The 19,500-nt window shown below is 46.0% G+C and overlaps 1 protein-coding gene across 1 annotated transcript in view; it reads right to left on the bottom strand.

The window, feature by feature from the left end:
* The window catches only part of SKIC3 (SKI3 subunit of superkiller complex), a 2,336,627-nt gene that overhangs the window by 111,259 nt on the left and 2,205,868 nt on the right, over positions 1 to 19,500 (bottom strand). Inside the window, exon 38 of the mRNA XM_069627646.1 lies at positions 14,097 to 14,249. Coding sequence (XP_069483747.1) covers positions 14,097 to 14,249 — 153 coding nt within the window. The remainder of the gene's footprint in view (positions 1 to 14,096; positions 14,250 to 19,500) is intronic.

The following is a 19,500-nucleotide window of genomic DNA, read 5'->3' on the forward strand; positions in this document are numbered from 1 at the left end:
TGGAACAGCACTGCTACTGTTTGGTAACACAATTAGCAAATTCTTTGTTTCGGCATGAGTCCCTGCCAAGTGCCTATATGCGAGAAGGTTGGCAATATATAAAACTATAGTTTCATTATATATTGCCTCAATTCAGCACTACAAGTAGTAACAAAATACTCGAAGGGTATTATGAAGGGTATTCCTTGGGTTACATATTCAGCATAATTAATTTGGGCTAACAATTTATCCAAAGTATAGGACCTATCCAGAGCCTTAGTTTCCATAGTGCATATAATTGATCCCTGTTATATTAATTGGCTAGCAGTTGTACCCGTGCTTCGCACAGTAATTTCCACTTCAGTCCTACTTTGAAGTTCATTCAATGAACGAATATAGATGATGTTGAATGGTTGTTTGCGTTACCTGTATAGCAATGCAATCGATTGCAGCTACTTTGAGTTGGAGCGTTGAGATGCGCAGCAACATTGTTGGTGTCCCGATCTACAGCCGAGGCAGCAGCGACCTCAACGTAAGTGCTGTGTGTGTAGGGCTGAAGCGTCTAAGTTTGAAGTGCCGTACCTGTACTTGTACGGCTGAAGCATGTAAGCTTTGTACTGTTGAGATGACATACATACATCAACTCCCGTGGGAAAAGAAGTTCCTGTAATTATCATGAGAGATCTGCCACGATGTGACAGATGTTGTAATTGCGGGCACTATTGAAGAGACATGCACCATTTCCTGTCACCCGCATTACTACAAAAGCACTGTTTTGAGTCACCCGCATGACTTCAGAAGTGAGTGCCGCTAATGTCAGCTATAATGCAGATAGTGGGGGAAGTTTAGTAACAATAGACTGCTGATTTTTACGTAGAACTATGGCGTTGAGAGCCATATGGCAGGGGGTAAGCATTGCAGACCGCTTAAAAAAACAGAACAATTTCAAAAATGTATATTTTATACTTTCTACATTGTCTACAGCATGGCACCTACCCACATGCCAAATCTCAGCTTTGTAGCATGCTCAACATTTCTAACAGACACACGCACCCATATCCAAGCATTGCAGACTGCAAACATTTGCAAAATGTATATTTTGTACTTTTTACATTGTGTACACAAGGGAACCTACCCACATCCCACATTTCAGGTATGAAGCATGCTGAACATTTCAAACACACACACACCCACACCTATCCAAGCATGGCAGACTGCAAAAATTAGCAACATTTATATTTTGTACTTGTGTACACCATGGAACCTACCCACGTGTCATATTTCAGGTTTGTAGCATGTCGGGAACTATGCTAAACATTTCGAACAGACACACACATATCCACATATGGCAGGGGTAAGCACTGAAAACCGCTTAAAAAAAATAACATTTGGAGTATGTACATTTTATACTTTTTGCATTGTCTACATCATGAAACCTACCCATGTGCCATATTTTGGGTTTGTAGCATGTTGGGAAATATGCTGAACATTTCCAACAGACACACACACATTTTCCCTTTTATATATAGAGATAGATTATCAGTACATTTTCGGACAGCTCACCATCAGAACAAAACATACAGGAAGATTTCAGTTCCTTAGAGCCTCATTCTTAGCCGGGACCTCTTTCAGCAATCAACCAAATATTGACTACTCTGTGTCCTCCTTTTTCAATATCTTAAGGTATAATCTACATCTTGCGATCTTCAACATGGTAAACAAGGAGCTAAGGCCTAGTTCGCAACGGACAGCTTCAACTGGCACACAGTTAGCGATACTTTGACCTGTAGTCTTTCCAGCCCACCAACCTGCTTTTCAGAAATGATCTCCATCTGATAAAGAACACCTAATACAAAGCTAGCTTTGTACAGCTTGATGTAGCCAACAAGAGAACTATCTTGATTTGCTGCAAGAAATCCTCTAATACCGCCAACCCTTCTACACCAGAATTCTCTCAAACTATCCTGCTTACTAATCAAAGCCAGATCGTTTGCCAAAAATAAACACAACATCTTTTACCTTATAGCCACTGAGAACCCAAACAACCTATTCATCAATAAAACCTGGTTCACCGATGACTTCAACCACATCGCACATGAGGCCTTCCCACCTGGCTACTCCCTGGTCATACATAACAGACCCAGCAGAGCTGGGGGTCTAGCAATCCTTCACAAACACCACCTTGCCGTAATATGCACCCAGAACCTACACTGTGGCATGAATGCAAATCTATTCTTGCAAAGTTCCACCTCAGTCCTTCCGTCACCCACAGTTTCCTTCTCCTATATAGGCTGCCTGGCTACGAACCAAACCTTTGCTGACTCTCTCTTCAACCACGTTGATCCAGCACCCCACGCTCACTTTGCTAGGAGATTTCAACATCTGGTTTGATGTCCCTGCCAACCCCATGACCCACACTCACTCACTAAGAATCTGGAAGCTGTCAGCCTAACACAAATGATTTCCCTCCCGACCCACATTGCAGGGTACACCCTTGACACACTATTCTGCACATCAGACCTAGTCTCGCCACTCCCACCTGATACCCTCATCTAGACTGATCAAGCTATATACTCTTCTAGCTTCAACATCCCTCTCCCACCCCACCACTTTCAGCAAATATCTCAACCACCATCCTTCTCTGGAATAGAATCATCATCAACCCAGACTTTACTTTACTTTAGTGCATTTATATAGCGCAGCCATAGACCCGAAGGCGTGAGGGCACTATATGACATATATAACAAGTAACAAAAAGAGGAAGATCCAGTATGCAACACCACCGAAAATGATATTTTAGAAATATCTCAGAGCCATTTAAATGAAAAGATAGGCCTTCAATCTTTTCTTGAATAATTCAAGGGAGTCAATGGATCTCATCTCTAGAGGAACAGCGTTCCAAGCCCTTGGTCCATTGGAAAAGAAGGCTGAATTGGCTACTCTGACAGTGTGGCACTTTGGTTCAGACAAAAGGTGCAGATTATTCGACCTTAATGTTCTCATGTTATTTCTTGTAGATAGGAGCTGTTGCAGATATCCAGGCATCTTTCCAGATCTACACTTGTGTACGATAGAGTTCGGAAGAGAAATCTGGATGCCACAGGCAACCAGTGGAGCTCTCGCCTTGCGTCGTAACATGATCTCTGTATTTAAGTTTCATGACGGCTCAAATAGCCCCATTTTGCCATATTTGCAGCCTGTTACAGTCAGACTTGTTGAGTCTCATAAGGAGGCTAGAGCAGTGATCTATTTTTGAGCCTACTATTGCTCTAGCAATAGTCTCTGCATTATCCTGTGATCTAAGAGGCCTTAGATGCGCTAGGAGTTTAATATAGTATGCGCATGACGATACAAGACTACTGACATGCTGTTTCATAGTCATGTGTTGATCCCAATGTTTTCACTTTTTTTAGAGGTTTAATGGATTCTTCTCCCAACGGGAAGTTATCATATTGTGGACCAAGTTTGTTAATGGTGTGTGGTGACCCTATGACAAGCAGTTCGGTTTTTGATTTATTCAATGCTAATTTATTGTGGACCATCCAAGTTTCAATTAGAGTAAAAACTCTGTAAATAGCCATTTCATCTACACTGTGGGAGCCAGAGAGCGGGATGACACATTGAGTGTCATCCGCTTAGTTGGTAAATATTATATTCTCATGATAAAGCATTGCGAACAAGGGAGCCGTAAATATGTTGTAGAAACAGGGGGAGGTGGAAGCACCCTTGGGAACACGACAAGTTGTTACATTGGGCTCAGATTCATAATTGCTGCAAAAGACTCTACTATCACGATTATTGAGAAATGACAGTACCCATTTACAGGCCAGCGGGGAGAAATTGGCCACTTCACACAACCTGGTGGCCATGATATCGTGGTCCACCAGGTCGAAGGCCGCGGAAGGATCAGGCAACATGAGCAAAGATGCTTCCTTATTATCCATACGGGCCATTAGTTTAGACTTGAATTCAAGGAGAGCGGTCTCCGTGCCATAGCTGATCCGAAATCCAGACTGATGGAGACCTGGCCATTCTCTACTTCTCACACTCCCCGATCTCTCTTGCAAGGATGGACACCCCTACGTTGACCTTTTCGACCAATGTCTAGCGAAAGTTAGGACCCCTCCTCACACCAACCCGTCACCCCTCCCAATGATCAAACCCACAACCTAAATGGTACACCCCTTCCCTCAATGCTCTCAAAACTCTCAAGCATCACCTAGATCGAACTTTGAGGACGAATCCTACTTGACAAAACAAAACAGTCTTTGCAAGACTGAAGAGGGGATATCTGTATAAAATCAAGAAAGTAAAAAAAACACTATGGAAACTAAATCTCCAACTCCAACAATCCATGGAGGGAACTCCACAAAATCCTAGGGGAATTCAATTCCCCTAGTTGCCCTGCTCCTCCCCACAACTCACAAGCTCTCTGCGATGAACTATTTAACAACTTTCATAACATTGCGCTAGAAAGACATTGCACCATCACTGCAAAACTAGCTTAGACTCCCCCCTCCACATCCTGTCCTCTCTCAACCCCAATCTTTGCCTCACCCTCCCTACCAACCTTCTCTTCCTTAACACTTCTTTCCCAGGCTGAGTACTGCAACCTAATAGCAATTAGCCGACCATGGGGCTCAACTGGAAATCCTTGCCCAGCCCCTCCTTCTAAAAAAGATCCTTACCTCCACCTGTGCAGGCAGCGTGGCCCACTCATCATCAATAATTCCCTCTCATTTGGCACCCTCCCAGAGGCCTTCAAAATCTCTCATGTCAAACCACTACTCAAAAAACCTAGCCTCGACCCACTCTCCCCATCAAGCTACCGCCCAATCTCCAACACCCGCTTCATTGCTAAACTAATTGACCGCGCTCCATACAATAAACATGGCCTCTTCACAGAAGCCAATAGACTCCTCGACCCAGCCCAATTGGGATTCCAACCCCACTGTGGAACAGAATCCTCCCTTGTTATCTGCGATGACCTAAAAAGAAGTGCAGATTAAGAAGGATGTGCTGCACTCATCCTCCTGGATCTATCCGCGGCCTTTGACAACATCAATCACACAACACTCATGAACAGGCTCATCAAAATAGGCATCAAAGATTCTGCCCTTAATTGGATCACCTCATTTATTTATAATTGCTTGCAAATCATTCTCGTCCGCCCCTGGCCCCGTCACAAAAGGGGTCCCACAAGGAGCCTCTCTTTCACCCCTCCTCCTCCTCCTAATCGCACTGCCGGCTCTGATCCGCTCTCACAACCTTACCTGTTACAATTACACAGATGACACCCAGATCATTTTCAAAATTCCCAAGACTCCAGCCTCCCCACTTTCCGAACTTGATTCTCGGATATCGACCTATGGATGATGACCAACCACCTAATCCTCAACCCGGGTAAATCAGAATTCCTAATATGCAGCATAACTGCTCTGATTACCCAACCTTGACCATGGCCACACGCCCTGGGCACCCCACCTGCCGCCTCCACCTGCGTTACATTTTTTGGATGGGAGACCACCAGGGGGCGGTGACGTGATGGCAGCTTTAGCCGGCGTCTCCCTCTCTAGGCAGCGTGAAATGGCGGAGCTTCCCAAAATTACTAATTCCCACAGGGGTTTAAATATATGAGCCGGAACCCGACCCTCTGCAGCACGTTATGACCAAATGGGAGAAAAAAACGTGCCCTGGATCACTGAAATCACGACCCGAATTGGACAGCTGCAAAGACCCTGCAAAAGGAAACGAAAAACATGGCGGATGCGGCTTCAGCGCTGTGGAGACACCCAACCCACTGAGGCCTGGCAGGTGAAGTGGATCCCTTATTGCGGCATCAGATGAGGAGCTGGTAAAATGCGGGGCTAACTATAAAAACATGAGGGACAGATCCTGCAGCTGGTAAGAGAGAAGCGCACCAGCCTAAGCCCTGCATCCGGCGCTCAACCACACGACCCCCCCCCCCACTGCATCTCCAGGAGCAGTGGGGGAAGAGTGGAAAAAAAGGGAAACCTGTGGGGTGGGGGGAAATACCAGGAGGCATGGTCGCTGCGACACAAAGTCAGTCAAACAAAGGCTCCTGAATGTGCAACACGCACCATCTCATGCCCGGCCCCATATGAATCCACACGTGAGCCAGCAAAGTATTTAATAAGTGCGTTGGGCATCGGAAAAGAGCTATGCAAAAAGTGGTAACAGGAAACACAAGCATGGTTTTTCCCAACTCATTGACCTAGTGAATGATCACGTTCTAATGAGGCCAAGTCACCTACAGCTCAACAAAACCTAGTCACAGGCTGGCAAACCTGCTACTGCATAGCCCATTATCAACAAGAAAGAAGAACAAGTTACTTACCAACTGGTAACGTTCAATTGACTGGATGTTCCTCCAACGTATTCCACATCTTTGACATGTAATGTCCACAGCTGTGCACTTCAGAAACTTTTTCAGCAGAGGGCGTCCAGCGTCGTTGATGTCGTGTCGATGTCCCTCGAAGGCCTCCGTCGAGGGCGACGTCACCGGATGTTATAAATAGGACGCACGGCGCCCGTAGCCTCAGTTTAAGTTTTTTCCCTCAGAATGTGGGGCACCAGTCTCATGCCTGCTTGACTGCACATAGCCTTGCAGAAACAAACTGCAATCGCATAGGACATTCTCCAGAGGGGCAGGCTGGGAGGGCGATGTGGAATACGTTGGAGGTACATCCAATCGAAAGAACGTTACCACTTGGTAAGTAACTTGTTCTTCGAATGGATTATGTCCTCCAATGTATTCCACATCTTTGACAGACTCCCAAAGCAGTACCAGTAAATGGAGGAGGGAAAAGAATTTAGAGTACCCAATCAGGTTGCGGAACAAAGGACCGCCTTATCAAAGGCCATATCCTGACCATGGATCGTATCCAGGGTGTAATGTTTAACAAAAGTATGGAGCGAAGCCCATGTAGCGGCATCACAAATATTCCTAATAAGACCCCCCCGCTGGAGCGCGGTGGAAGTAGCCACTCCCCTAGTGGAATGAGCTTGTAGCCCTTCAGCAGGTCCTTACGCACCAATAGGTAACACTCCATAATGGTGAGGATAATCCACCTGGACAAGGTCTGTTTGGTAACAGCCTGGCCCAATCAGTGTCCAGCATATCCTACAATGAGTTGATCGTTGTTAGGGAGAATTCTCATTCAATGGCTAATTTCCCTTACCTAGTGAGTCCCTCAGCAGCTCTGCTGGATTTCTGGAGTTTATTTTTTCCACCTGGTAAGAGTGTGTGCTTTTCCCCCACTCTTACCTGTGTTTTGCCATGTGTATTTCTACTGTTTTTGTGATTGTGGACTCTGCAGTACACCACTTCAGTAGGCCCACTCTCTGTGTGTTACATAGCATCTTCAGTGCAGTGACACAGGGTTGTCTCTTAGACTTTCCAACAACTCAATTTTCTGGGGCTGACTACTGTCCACCAGAAAAGAGTAAAGTTGCCATTTACTTTACATAGTCACTTTTAACCCTGGATCCAGTACACCCCATTTTATATGGAGTATTGGAAAGGGTTAATTCTTAGCCCTTTTTATCTGTGCCTCTTGGAGCATTGTTTCGCTCCCTTAACATTAAGACTTGGCTGGTGGCAGTGGTGCCTACCCTAATTTTCCTACTGCGGTTATATTACATAACGTGGTATCGTTTTAGGCTATTTTATTTTAAACCATCTGTTCATAAAACACTTCACTTATATAAATTCAAAACCACACGTAAAATACACTATACACAACCACTTCCACTTGTTCCAGCAAATTCAAGGTAAGTACATTAGGATTTGACAGACCGATGTTGCGATACTAACGCGCACCCGCAAATAGAAATGCTCACGAAGTTAAAACACACTTTGTACTTAAGAATTTCAAACAAGGGAAAAGTGGATAAAATCACAGGCAATACTTTTGTCAAGTCAAGGGAATCGGAGGACTCGTTCAAAGATACAGATTAAAGTCAATAGGCCTGCGCCAGTGTCAATCGAGCAGATGCTCAGTTGCTGAGGATCACACTTTGAACGGTTCGAGATTCAAGATGCCAAGAGTACTTAGATATTGTCAGATGGAAGGAAAAGTTATAAGAGGGAAGGAAGAAAGAACAAATCTTCGTGGAGGAAAAGGGTTCACCCCAATTCCGGATGGTCAGTCGGAGAGAACGACCAAATGTGCACAGTACCTTATTCTGTTGGAGAAAAGCTGGCGCCACGGCAGTTGTTCCTGGTAGTTCCTGCAGACTCACGGTTCCTGCGGCTTCAGTCGTGGGACAAGACAGAGGTTTTCTGGAGCGATCTGCACTACCCAGGCATGAGGCCAGCAGCAGCGAAAAAGACAACGATGAATAAAAGGTGCGCTCCTTTAAGTCAGGAGAGGGATCTCTGATGGCTATCCGGACCACTATGGCACAGCAGTGATTTCGACCCAGGAGAGGATTCTCTGACTGAAGAAAGGGTGAGCTGGTTGATCCCACCAGGCTCAAGGGAATAAGACTCCGGACTGGATCTTCTCTTGTCGTTGAAGGGTAGATAGCTCAGGACTGCAGCAGGGCTTCACCGGGATTCCGGGTTGCAGCAGCTGTCGTCTACTCCGCTTCTCTTCGGCTCTTTGCAGTTCCAGTGACGACTCTGCCTTCTAGCCCAAGAGTCCTGCCTTTTATGCCAAAATCCCCCATTCACACAGCCTGGCTGTCAATCACTCAGCAGGGGGGTTGTCCAGCCCAGACACCCACTTCAGCCAATCAACCCAAAGTGCAACTTGGGTCTCAAAGAAGACCCTGTGCAAGGGGTGACGACACCCCTCCCTCACATTCAGCCCACCTAGACACCCAGACGCCAAAGGAGGGCTCCTGCTTGCCCAAATACTTTTTATTTCGGCTGCAGTTGGGTTTAATTGCCATTTCTTTTTGTTAACATCCTTCTTGGGTCTTTGCCTCGAGGTTTGCCTCCTTTGTTCGCCGACCTTTGGCGGGCTTCTGACCAATCCGAACGGCAGGACCCAAAACTGAAAGTGCGAGTCGCCAGCCACAAACCTCAGGTACTTTCTGTGCTTGGGATGAATTGGCACATGAAAGTAAGCATCCTGTAGGTCCAGAGACACCAACCAATCCTGAAGTTGAAGGGCCTGGAGGACTTGAGAAAGAGTAACCATCTTGAACTTGTCCTTCCTGAGAAGTTTGTTCAACCAACGCAAGTCCATGATGGGTCTCAATCCCCCGTCTTTCTTTGGATTAAAAAAATAAGGGGAATACCATCCCTTGTTCCTCTCTGCTACAGGCACCAGTTCTATAGTGCCTTTCTCCAGCAGGGTTAAGATTTCCTGCGCAAGGAGCTGATCCGGAAGCTTCAAAGAGAGTTTCCCCGATGGACTGTCATGCGGCCACTGAAGGAAGAGAAGGCAGTAGCCGTGGGCTATGGTATCCAGAACCCACGCATCTGAAGTAGTGGCTCGCCATTCTTTGAGATGCTGAGACAGTCTGCCCCCAACCAGTGAACCATGGGACATGGCCTCATGACTTCTTGGAAGCGGCTGCGGCAGTGCCTGAAGGCAAAGAGGCAGCTGCCTGAGCGGCTTTGGCAGCACGATTTCCCCGACCACCACGGGTACTTTTTTGCTGGCCCCTTTGACTGGCTGCCCCTCTCGTTCTACCAAAGGAGGAGTAGTAACGAAAAGAACCTCCTCTCCACTGCTGTCCCCTAGGACGAAAAGGCAGAGGTTGACGCACAGCTGCGCTTAAACATTTAGCCGCAGCTTTCGAGGTCTGCCACCTCTCCAGGCTCTTGTCAGCCTTGCTGCCAAACAAATGTGCGCTATCAAAGGGCATGTTCAGAAGACGGGCTTGCACATCCAGAGCAAAACCCGACTTCCACAACCACGCAAATCTGCGTATGACGGTGCTCGCAGCCATGGATCGGCTAACACTGTCGGCCGTATCCAAACCCGATTGAAGGGATTCGCACATGGCATCCTTGCCATCTTGCACGAGAACAAGGAACCCATCCCTTTCTTCCCCCTCAGGAATATGCTCAGCAGCCAAAGAAACAGTTCCACAGAGTGTGTGAGAACCTTGACAAGACACAAGTGGAGTTGGCCGATTTCAATGCCCAACCCACTGGCGTCATGAAGGGTTTGCCTCAACTCCTCTAATTGACTGTCTCCAGAAAAAACTGGAGCCACATCAAGTTCACCAGGGTCCTCAAAATCAGACCTTTCTTCTTCTTCATAAATGTCATCCAGAGGGAGTTGAAACCCTGGCCTGGGGACAGAAGAGGGCCTGGAGTCCATGACTGGCCTCACAGACTTCCCAGTAGCCTCCCTAGGAGGATACACGAGGTCCGGGTACTCCACAGGCAAATTGCGGGCAAAAATACCTGAAGGTGTCAAAGGCTTTGACGTTGAGAGCGTCGACAACCTCGACATTGTGATCCCCGAAGGTTCCGGCATTGACACGGGTGCTGATGGCACCATGGGCTGATAAGACGGCAAAGCGTCGATGTCCGAGTCGCTCATGGGACCTGCCGGTCCTTGACGAGGCATGACTGTGCCTGGAGGCCACGTCAGATGCCTTCTCCTGGTTGATCCAAGCTACCAACCTCCGGTAGAGATCCATCTTGGTCTTCTCTGGGAAGCCACGGCAGATCTTGCACCCGTCTTCATCGTGGTCTGGGAAGAGACAGTGCAGGCACTTGAGGTGTTGATCCTCGACATAAACGTTCTTCAGGCACAGGATTGGCATGCCCTGAATAGACTTTTCTTGCCCACGTGGGATATCGTCAAGGTGAGATGGAGGCCCAACTCACAGAGAGAAGATCCAACGATTGAAACACGAACTACAGCGACATCGGGTCTCCGCTGCTGGTAGTCAACGTGCAATGGTCGATGAGGAAAAGGTTGAAGAAAACTAGAAATTATCAAAAAATAGCACCAAAAAAACAATTATCGAGGGGCAAAGTGAGAGGACTCCCAACACTTAAACATGCAGTAAAAATCTGAAGATGGCCACCAGGGGAGGAGCTTAGGAGGACGAGTGTCATTGGCTGGGGCAGTATGACTCAAAGGACAATGATTGGTTATACAGGAGACGAGCAGTTTTCAGTCTAAAGCGAAACTGCTTTCTTTTTATTCATGAGCATGTGAATCCATGCAAGACCCCATGCTGGAGAATGTAACTCGTACACAAGTTAGCCATGATTTTGGGTTAAGACTTTTATTGAAGGAAATTAAAAAGGGGGTGGGAAAATACCTCTCTGACCCTGCTCTAATAGGAATGTCCCTACCTAAACCAAAACCAAGGATCTATAAGTGTGAAAATGTCCAAAACAAAACTTTCCATGTCCAAAGTTCTATTGGGACCCTCAAACTATAAACTAAACTCTAAGGTGAAAATGTTTCACCTTAGAGTTTAGTTTATAGTTTGAGGGCCCCATTAGAACTCTGGACCTTGGGTAGATTTAGAAAAGTGTTCATATAAAAAGAATAAATGGCTCTAACACAAACGTTCTTCAATAATAAAGGTCCTTGCTCCAGAGGGTGCCTCCCTTCCCCTGGATTCCTCTATATTCTCTGATGTTTCACCAACAACAGTTCCTTGTGCCTTTTTTGGCTCGCAACAGTATTGACGCACAAACATGTCTGACTTTGCAATTTTGGTCTTTTCTGATTAACAAAATCCCTTGTTCCAGCCCTGATGTTTCTTCTCAGGACATCTTTATTTCTCATCAACAAATTCTTTCACCAAGTCCTGATGTTTCTTCTAAGGACCCCTTTATTACACGCGTGTATAGTTAGCTGGTATATTCTTCTGCAGGGCTTCTTCTTTTCACACATTTGTAATTACTTGTATTGGGCGCGGTTTTCGATACACTCCGGGGTCTTCGCTGCTTCTGGGTGGACTCACCAGCTCTTGCTGGTGTTCCTGGTTTCTCCCACTGTCAACCAGAGATGCGTTTCCATCTGCTTTCTTCTCAGAATCGCTTCCTCCTGGTTACACCGTTCCTACTTTACACAGCTGCTTCGTGCCAGGCTCTGGTAAGTGAAACACTGCTCTCTGTCACCTGCAAACTCCCAGAAGTCACTCGTTGGCTCCTGGCGTTCCTGCAGCGCGTCCTCCTCTCACAGTAGATTTCTTCCTACTCCATTCTTTTGGTTTCTTCGACCTCAAAGAGAGATACAGTTCTCTCCCGCCAACAGCAGACATCTATTCCCTGCTTCAATTACCTTTAAATTTGCAGGGCACAGGTATAAGCAAGCAACCACCACAGCGCTCGCGGGGGTTGTGGCCTCTTTCACTCTGCATTGCTCGAGTCCTCTTCCTCGTCCAAGTGTTTTGGTTATTCTGGGAAAGAAAGTCCAGTTTTGCGAATTGATTCTGAAAACTTGAATAAACATTTTCAGTGGTCTTAAATGATGAATGAGTCCGGAATGAGTGATAGGTGAAACTGGAGAGGCCATGAGGGTATCAGATATGGGAAGGTTATTTTCAAGAGAAAATTGGGGATACCGTGTCTCACTCGATGAAGCCATGACATCTCCCCTGAGGTTGTCTCCCCCCTTGTGATCTTCCCTCATATAGCCGCCCCCCAGGGTCAGGATCAGGTAGCGGCTGCCGTCCCCTGGCCATATGCAAGGAAGTCACCGCCGGGAAATCATTGATGACTCCATCTGATTCATCACCCTACTTTGTTTTTATGTGACACCAGGAGTCACGTTACACAGACATGTCACTTTTTTGGATACTGTTTGGGTGGAGGGCACATTCACACCATTAAAGAGGGTCACAGGCATGAAGACCATCTCTAGCAAACTGCTAGCCTCCATCAGGTGGGAAGCCAGTTCAGTGATATCAGTGTCTTGAGCATGCCATTTCTCAGGAAAGTCCCATAGATCACCTGATTACAGAGTCCGAAGCACCAATAGGATAGGATCACATTCTTTGCCAAAGATTCTCTAGAACAGAGCATGAAGTGGCTCCTGAAACGAGGATTATATTTCAGACCCCCAGGGTCTAACATCAGAGAAAGGCATGGGCTTCCTCTGAAAGCAATGCAGAAATGGGGCACTGTTCTAAGACATAGCAAGAAGGGTGGTGGCAAAATAGGCAGCACCATGATATTTGATTTCACTCCTGACCCCCGAACTGAGCTCTGAGGTGAGCTGTGGATGGAGAGCAGGGGCTCCATTGAATTGAGGACACCGAAGAATTGGGCTCCCCCACCAAAACAGAGGCAGAAGCCACCAGATCTTTAGCCAAAATATTTTCTAAAAAATGTCGATAGGATTCCTATTGTTCATAGGTATAAGCGGCACAACGGAAAAGTACCTGCGTTGCTGCCAATAAAGCAAGTGCTGACACCTTCAACTCTAGATTGGGAATTGGAGTGCAGTGGCAGTATCTCCTAAAGGAGGACCTCTTTTTAGATGAGGAAGAGCTTTTGGAGTGGTATCTCTTCATCGTCTTTTTTATCTTTGGCCATTTCAATTTCCCTTGACCAACTCTGATACTTCTCAGAGTCACGCATCATGGCAGAGGCAGTCAGTTGGAAGATACTTCCCAATACGTTTTCTGACTTGTGCAAGGCCACAAAGGTTTCCCTCTCACTTAAAGCCTTGAGATGCATAGACTGGCAAGAGGTCTTTGTTATGATCCAGCCCTAGGAACCTAATTCAGGACTGGTGAGGAACATACACAAAGTTCTTGAAGTCTGAGGTTTTAAGTGAAGACATGGTGTAGTCATTGGAAACAATAGATAAACTGGAATTTTAAGGCAGCGTCTGAGTATGCAGAAAAAAAGAAGTGACATAATGCAACACGGGATGCTCCAAATATGTACCCTTGGTGTCACATTTGTCGCAACGCTGATAAGAGCTGAAGTGGGTCTTGTGCTGGCCAATGAAAAGGATTCCAATCCAGTCAGCCTCTGAGAAAGACATTTCAGGGATGAGAAATCTGTGGAAGGAACATATCCAGTAGAATCCCTGGGATATTAGAAAGCAGGAGTTATATCAATACGATAAGCATATGCAAGGTGTAAGTACAGGGTACAGAATTCTAGCAGTTATTTTAAAATGAGTCAACTCAGAAGAATTTGGAGTGGTTACCAAACAAACTTTGTGTGCAAGCATTGCTAGTCGAAGAAGACTGGACAGTTTCCCACTACAATTACTCTGCTGTGAGGCCAGCTGAAGACCCTTTCGGTAACACATCTCTGCTGCAACCATCATTCCTTGGGACTGGTACACTTCAGCCAACCACTGAAAAAAAGAAGAAAAAAAGGACACAAATGATCAACGGCACACTATAATCTGTTTCACATAAGTTGCTGTTCACCAATGCATAGCATCGTTCTCCAATCTGCATTACAGAAGGTAGCAAATCTGACCTTCGTATGTGAACAGGACTACACTAACAAGTCAAATTCTGGTGTAAAGGTTCCCAATACAAAAACAATTAGGGAACCTGATTAGAGTGAGAGAAACACATCAAAAAGGGGGATTGTAACCTAAGGTGTTAAATAAATTATATATTGTATCACACAAAAACACTCATGAGGGCAATTCGTTATTTTTTAGTGATTATGCCACTCACACTCGATGTGTATGCTGGCACTGTCCCTAGATAGAACACCCTATACCTATTGGGTGCTACTGTCCCTATATCAAAGATGGTGCACCGCCTATCTAATAGGAAAGAGTCCTAGAAAACAACCTGGCCCTGCATCTACAATGTATACAGTTCTAGTGTCTTCAAAGGCTAAAAATGTCAAACCAAGTCTGTATATCTTACATAGACATTTTGCAGAGGACGTATTTCTTTCCGGCAGTTGGCCGTATTGTTGCTTTATTCACCTCCAGTGAAGTGTGTATATGCTTATAGATCAGGTGGTAACTTATGAGTCAACAAAGTACTGTAGGAATCTCTATTAAAGATACCACTTTTTTTTTAAACAATCAATTATTAGCGCTTTTGCGGGACCAGTGATTTATTTTCATCTCACTGACCAAGGTTCAGGATATCCTTTAATTATTGCCAGATAACTCTGGTAGATGCCACCAAATGTAAGGAAGAAAGTCGGTACTTCCGACACTGAGATATGGTGAGTTTATATCGTATCCCATATTCCCTTCAGGGAAATCGTGCACTAAATCTATCTAGATCTCTAGGGACAGTAGCACCCTATAGGGATAGGGTATTCTTCTATTTAGGGACAGTAAAGGTTCCCAAACCAGACCACCTCGTGGGGAGAAGCTACTGAGCTCCTGAGGATCACAGAACTCTAAGAGGTTACAAGCAATTCGTATGAAGGGGTAGGCTAAGAGGGAAAGCAGGTATCAGTAGGAGGACAGACAAATCCTGCAAAAAGAGCATGACTAGAGGCAAGCGATTTGTTCTTCTAATGAATTCCCTCCTTCTACAGATTCCTCATCTTAGAAAGACACCCAAATCAATACAGGAAACCCTGGAGCACTGCCCGACGAAAGCTGGCATCATGGCATGAAAAGGAATCCAAGCAGGAATAGTTGACAACGGAGTGCAGAGATGCCCACGTAGCTGCCTGACAGATGTCCACAACGGGGGCACACATCGGCAAGGTAAAAGTAACCAATATGCTTCTGGTCAAATTTGCCCTACGGCCCTCAGGCAAATCCTTCTTTGCAAGACAGTTGCTTTCACAAAGGCCAATCTACTTGGTCGGTGTGTGTTTGGTGCTGCACTGCCAGCAGAAAGACTAGCTAAAATGACTAATAAGTAGTGTTAGGAAAGATTTCGTAATTGTAGGTAATTTTCCTTCCATGTGGCAACCCCTAAACTTTTTGCTGTTGTTTTTCACCTTGTTCTTGACTTTGCCAGAGAAGTGCAGCCTTCTGCCGCACTCCTCTGGGCTTTCGCTCCTTTCTTACGGGGAAACTGACATGCCCTTAAGACAGTCAGTCCCGGGGAACGCTGTTTCCCATAGTTTCTTTTATCATGTTGCGGCTTTCGTGCAACATGACACAAGAGGGCACTATAAGCTAAGTTACAGCTCTCTTGGGTCTCTAGCCTTCTACAGGCCCTAGATACTCGTTTAGGATTGTATCTGATCGGTGCAAGTGATTCAGGGACGGTAATGGTGGCAGCGATCGTTTCTTGTGTTTTGAGCTCCTTTTGGCGTTCTAAGCGTGTTTCTCGCGCTTAACCCAAAATGGTGGCCTGGCTCCCAAAATGGCCAGACCACGAGGCTCCTTTGTCCTGTCGGCTGACCGTCTTGCTCCCTTCACCTTCCCCAGGTCGAGCCGACCCGGGGCCTTCCTTATTTGGGCATGTACTTTCCCGCGAAACACGGATGCTTTCGCGGGCTTCTACATGTCTTGTGTGTGCCTCCAGGATGTGGGCTGGGATGTCTGGTCCCAATACACATCCTGGGTGCCAGAGAGTCTAGGGTGGTGTGAATGCCTGGGACCACCGTGGTCCGTGATTGGTCCACGAATGGTGTGAGTGTTGATGAGCGGATCTCCCATTGGGTCCCCTCCGTTTTGGCGCGAAGGGAACTGTGGATAAGAGGGGGCTGGAAACACCACTACCATGTCGATCTCCTGAGTTCTCACGAACGAAGGAATACAGGAGCCAAGTATCCTGCAACCAAGAGGCTGGACCGAGGAATCACTGGTGACCCGCTGAAGGACTTCTCCTCTGCACTGCTGTCGCCGTGTGAAACCCTTTTCACCTTTGATCGAACCAGAAGGCCTGTACTGGTACTTCGACCCTTGGAATAGCGGGAACAGCTATTATCGGCATCTTCACCATCTCCTGCCAGTAAGCCTTCGGAAGCGTCTCTGGGCCATCCAGCTGACTGACCAGCTTACACGGGAGTCTTGCTCTGTAACCGCCGGCAGGTTGTGTAGTATTTCTAGCCCTTGTCACTCTCACACGCTTCGTACACTTGGCGTTCCCAGGTCTGAAGTGAGTAGTGTACATTTGGCTCAGATACACACGGCCGCTCCGTTGCCCTGCTGTGGTAACAAACTGATTGGGACGTCTTTTTAATCGACACGACGACGAGGCGTTCCCTGCTCTTCTGAACCTGCCAGCTGCTGAAACTGACGCGGAGAAGCCTGGGTCTGCTTGCATCGGGGACCGGTGAGTAGCATAGCTAGGATCTGGTTGCCCTCCTGCAGGACCCCATTGCTTTTCCCCGCTGTGTCAAACAGCACCCTTTTTCGTACTCGCGCTCTGCTTCTGCCCACTGTGGAGGCTGCGCTTGAGTCGCGGAACTTGTTCTTCTTCTTTTGTGCACTAAACTGAACTGCCTGATTTCCCTCAAAGAGCTTCTCCTTTTGCCCGTTGGCACCAGCGCCTGCAGGTACTTTTGAGCACAAGGCTCCAGTCTTCGCAGGGCTCGGACTTCCATCTAGTTAGGTGCCTCTGAAGGTGAACTGGGTCTAAGCATTATTGCGCACTGCCTGTTTTCCCTCCCTTTTAGGTGGACTACACATTTCGTGCATATAACGCTGGAGACTGGTTGTATTTGTATATATATTGTGTTGATATGGTATGTGTTGGTTTACTATCGTTATATTGTGATTTTCTCGCTACGGTCATTGTTTTAAAGGCCTTGAAATAAATGTGTATATATTTTTAATATAACAACTGTTTGGAGTAGTTTGTAAGTGATCTTGCTTTGTGTGCTCATTGCGGGCTTTCAGTCACCCTCACCCCTCTTGAGACCTAGTCTTGACCGCCGTGATCGCTACCTTGATTGGTCTGGCTCGTCCAGAGGTTACCCTGTTCCAAGTAATTAGGTTGGCCTTCTGAACTTCTGCGCCACCAGGACAGAGTTCAGAAATCCGTCTTAACAAGTAGTCATCTTTACTGATGTTCCGCGCCCAAAAGAAATGCACAGACAATGAAACCTTGCTTGTATTAATGGTTGAGATGGAAGGTAGAATACCAAGAGATGGATTTTCAGGGATATGTCCCAATGCAAAAACGAAGTATAAAGGTGGGCACTACAATGTAACTCATACGTTAAACATTTAATGCTGTTCAATCTTGAAAAGCTTTCACCTGGGGCAACCAGTTATAAAGAGGTCCTGTGGCATAGGGACCAAAAAATCATGAACAAAAAGATTGAGTGAATCTGCTCTATCAAAAACTGGTGCTCTCAGTTGGCCCTAAAGAGGGCTGCACATTCAAATGATTATGTATCAGATAGTTTATCCAAAATATTTGTAATAAATTATCGCCATCAGATGTAATGATTTATGAAAATGTTTATTCACATCCCTTTTTCGTAGCTCTTTTTGAATATTATTCTGTCATATTCAATGAGGCTGCGCCAAAAATGGCTAGGATTATATGTACAGATGCCAATGCATTTCGGTTACAAAAACCTTTGTCATTTTGCGTATTAATTTGTAGAGTTCGATCTTTGACTCAAAAAGGGTACTGTCATTTGTGGGAACGTAGCTAAATCCCTTCTGTAAAGAGGGCACAAATGCAAAGGCTTAAACAGAATGCATTAGAAGGAATAAGTTACTGACCTGTAACTCCTTGTCTTCAGCACTGGTATCTTTCATAGATTCACATGCTGTTTGAATATTCCCCACCGTCAGGCTGGGAATCCTTGGTAACTTTAAAGCAGTTTTCATTTAAATTTTTAAACCGCGGTCATTTTAGTGTTCTCTTAGAGTCGTTTTGGGTCATAATAGCCCACAGCCAATAGGCAGACAATGCCTTACTTACACCCCTGGAGGCCATTTCAAATTAGCATATTGAACGTGAAAGTGACAATATGATCCAACAAGAGTAGTCAGGAGTGTTGAATGTGAATCTATGAAAGATACCAATGCCGGAGAACAGGAGTTGAAAGTAACCTATTCCTTCTCCATCATTGAATCTTTTATAGATTCAGATGTTGTTTCAATAATTATAAAGCAGTATAAAAATATGGATACAATGCCAAATAGGCGGAGGAAATAGTCTGACCTTCATGAAAATCTCACCTTATGTGAACAGATGGTGGAGCACTGATTGGCCAACCCTGGACTCGTCTGCAGAATTCCTATTCACACAGTAGAACATTGCGAAGGTGGGGACGGGTTTACACATGGCTGTCCTGCAGATATCCAACAGTGGTGAGCAAGGCAGTAGTGGAAGAAACGGCCCATGTAGAGTGTGTCCTAGGCCAACGAGGAAGTGGCCTGTTAGAGATGCAGTGACAGTGGGAGATACAAACCGACAGCCATCGAGAGATGCAGGACTTGACACCTGCTTGCCCACATTCAGGAGGTCAATAGCCATGAACAATTGAGATGACTTGCGGAACTGTTTGGTATCGTCCCGGGAGGATAGCACAGCGGCAACGTGCGTGCCTTGGAAGCAAGATGACACAAAGCAACACAGGTTCGATCCCCGGGTCCGCGCTTTGAAACCTCTGGGTGTTTAAGCACTTTATAAATACGCAACTAAGAGAAAAACAATTACTCAACTACAAAACAAACAATTCCTGTAACAGCGCCTCGATGC

This window comes from Ambystoma mexicanum, chromosome 6p, assembly GCF_040938575.1.
Source record: "Ambystoma mexicanum isolate Mex_15411 chromosome 6p, UKY_AmexF1_1, whole genome shotgun sequence".
Lineage (NCBI taxonomy): Eukaryota > Metazoa > Chordata > Amphibia > Caudata > Ambystomatidae > Ambystoma > Ambystoma mexicanum.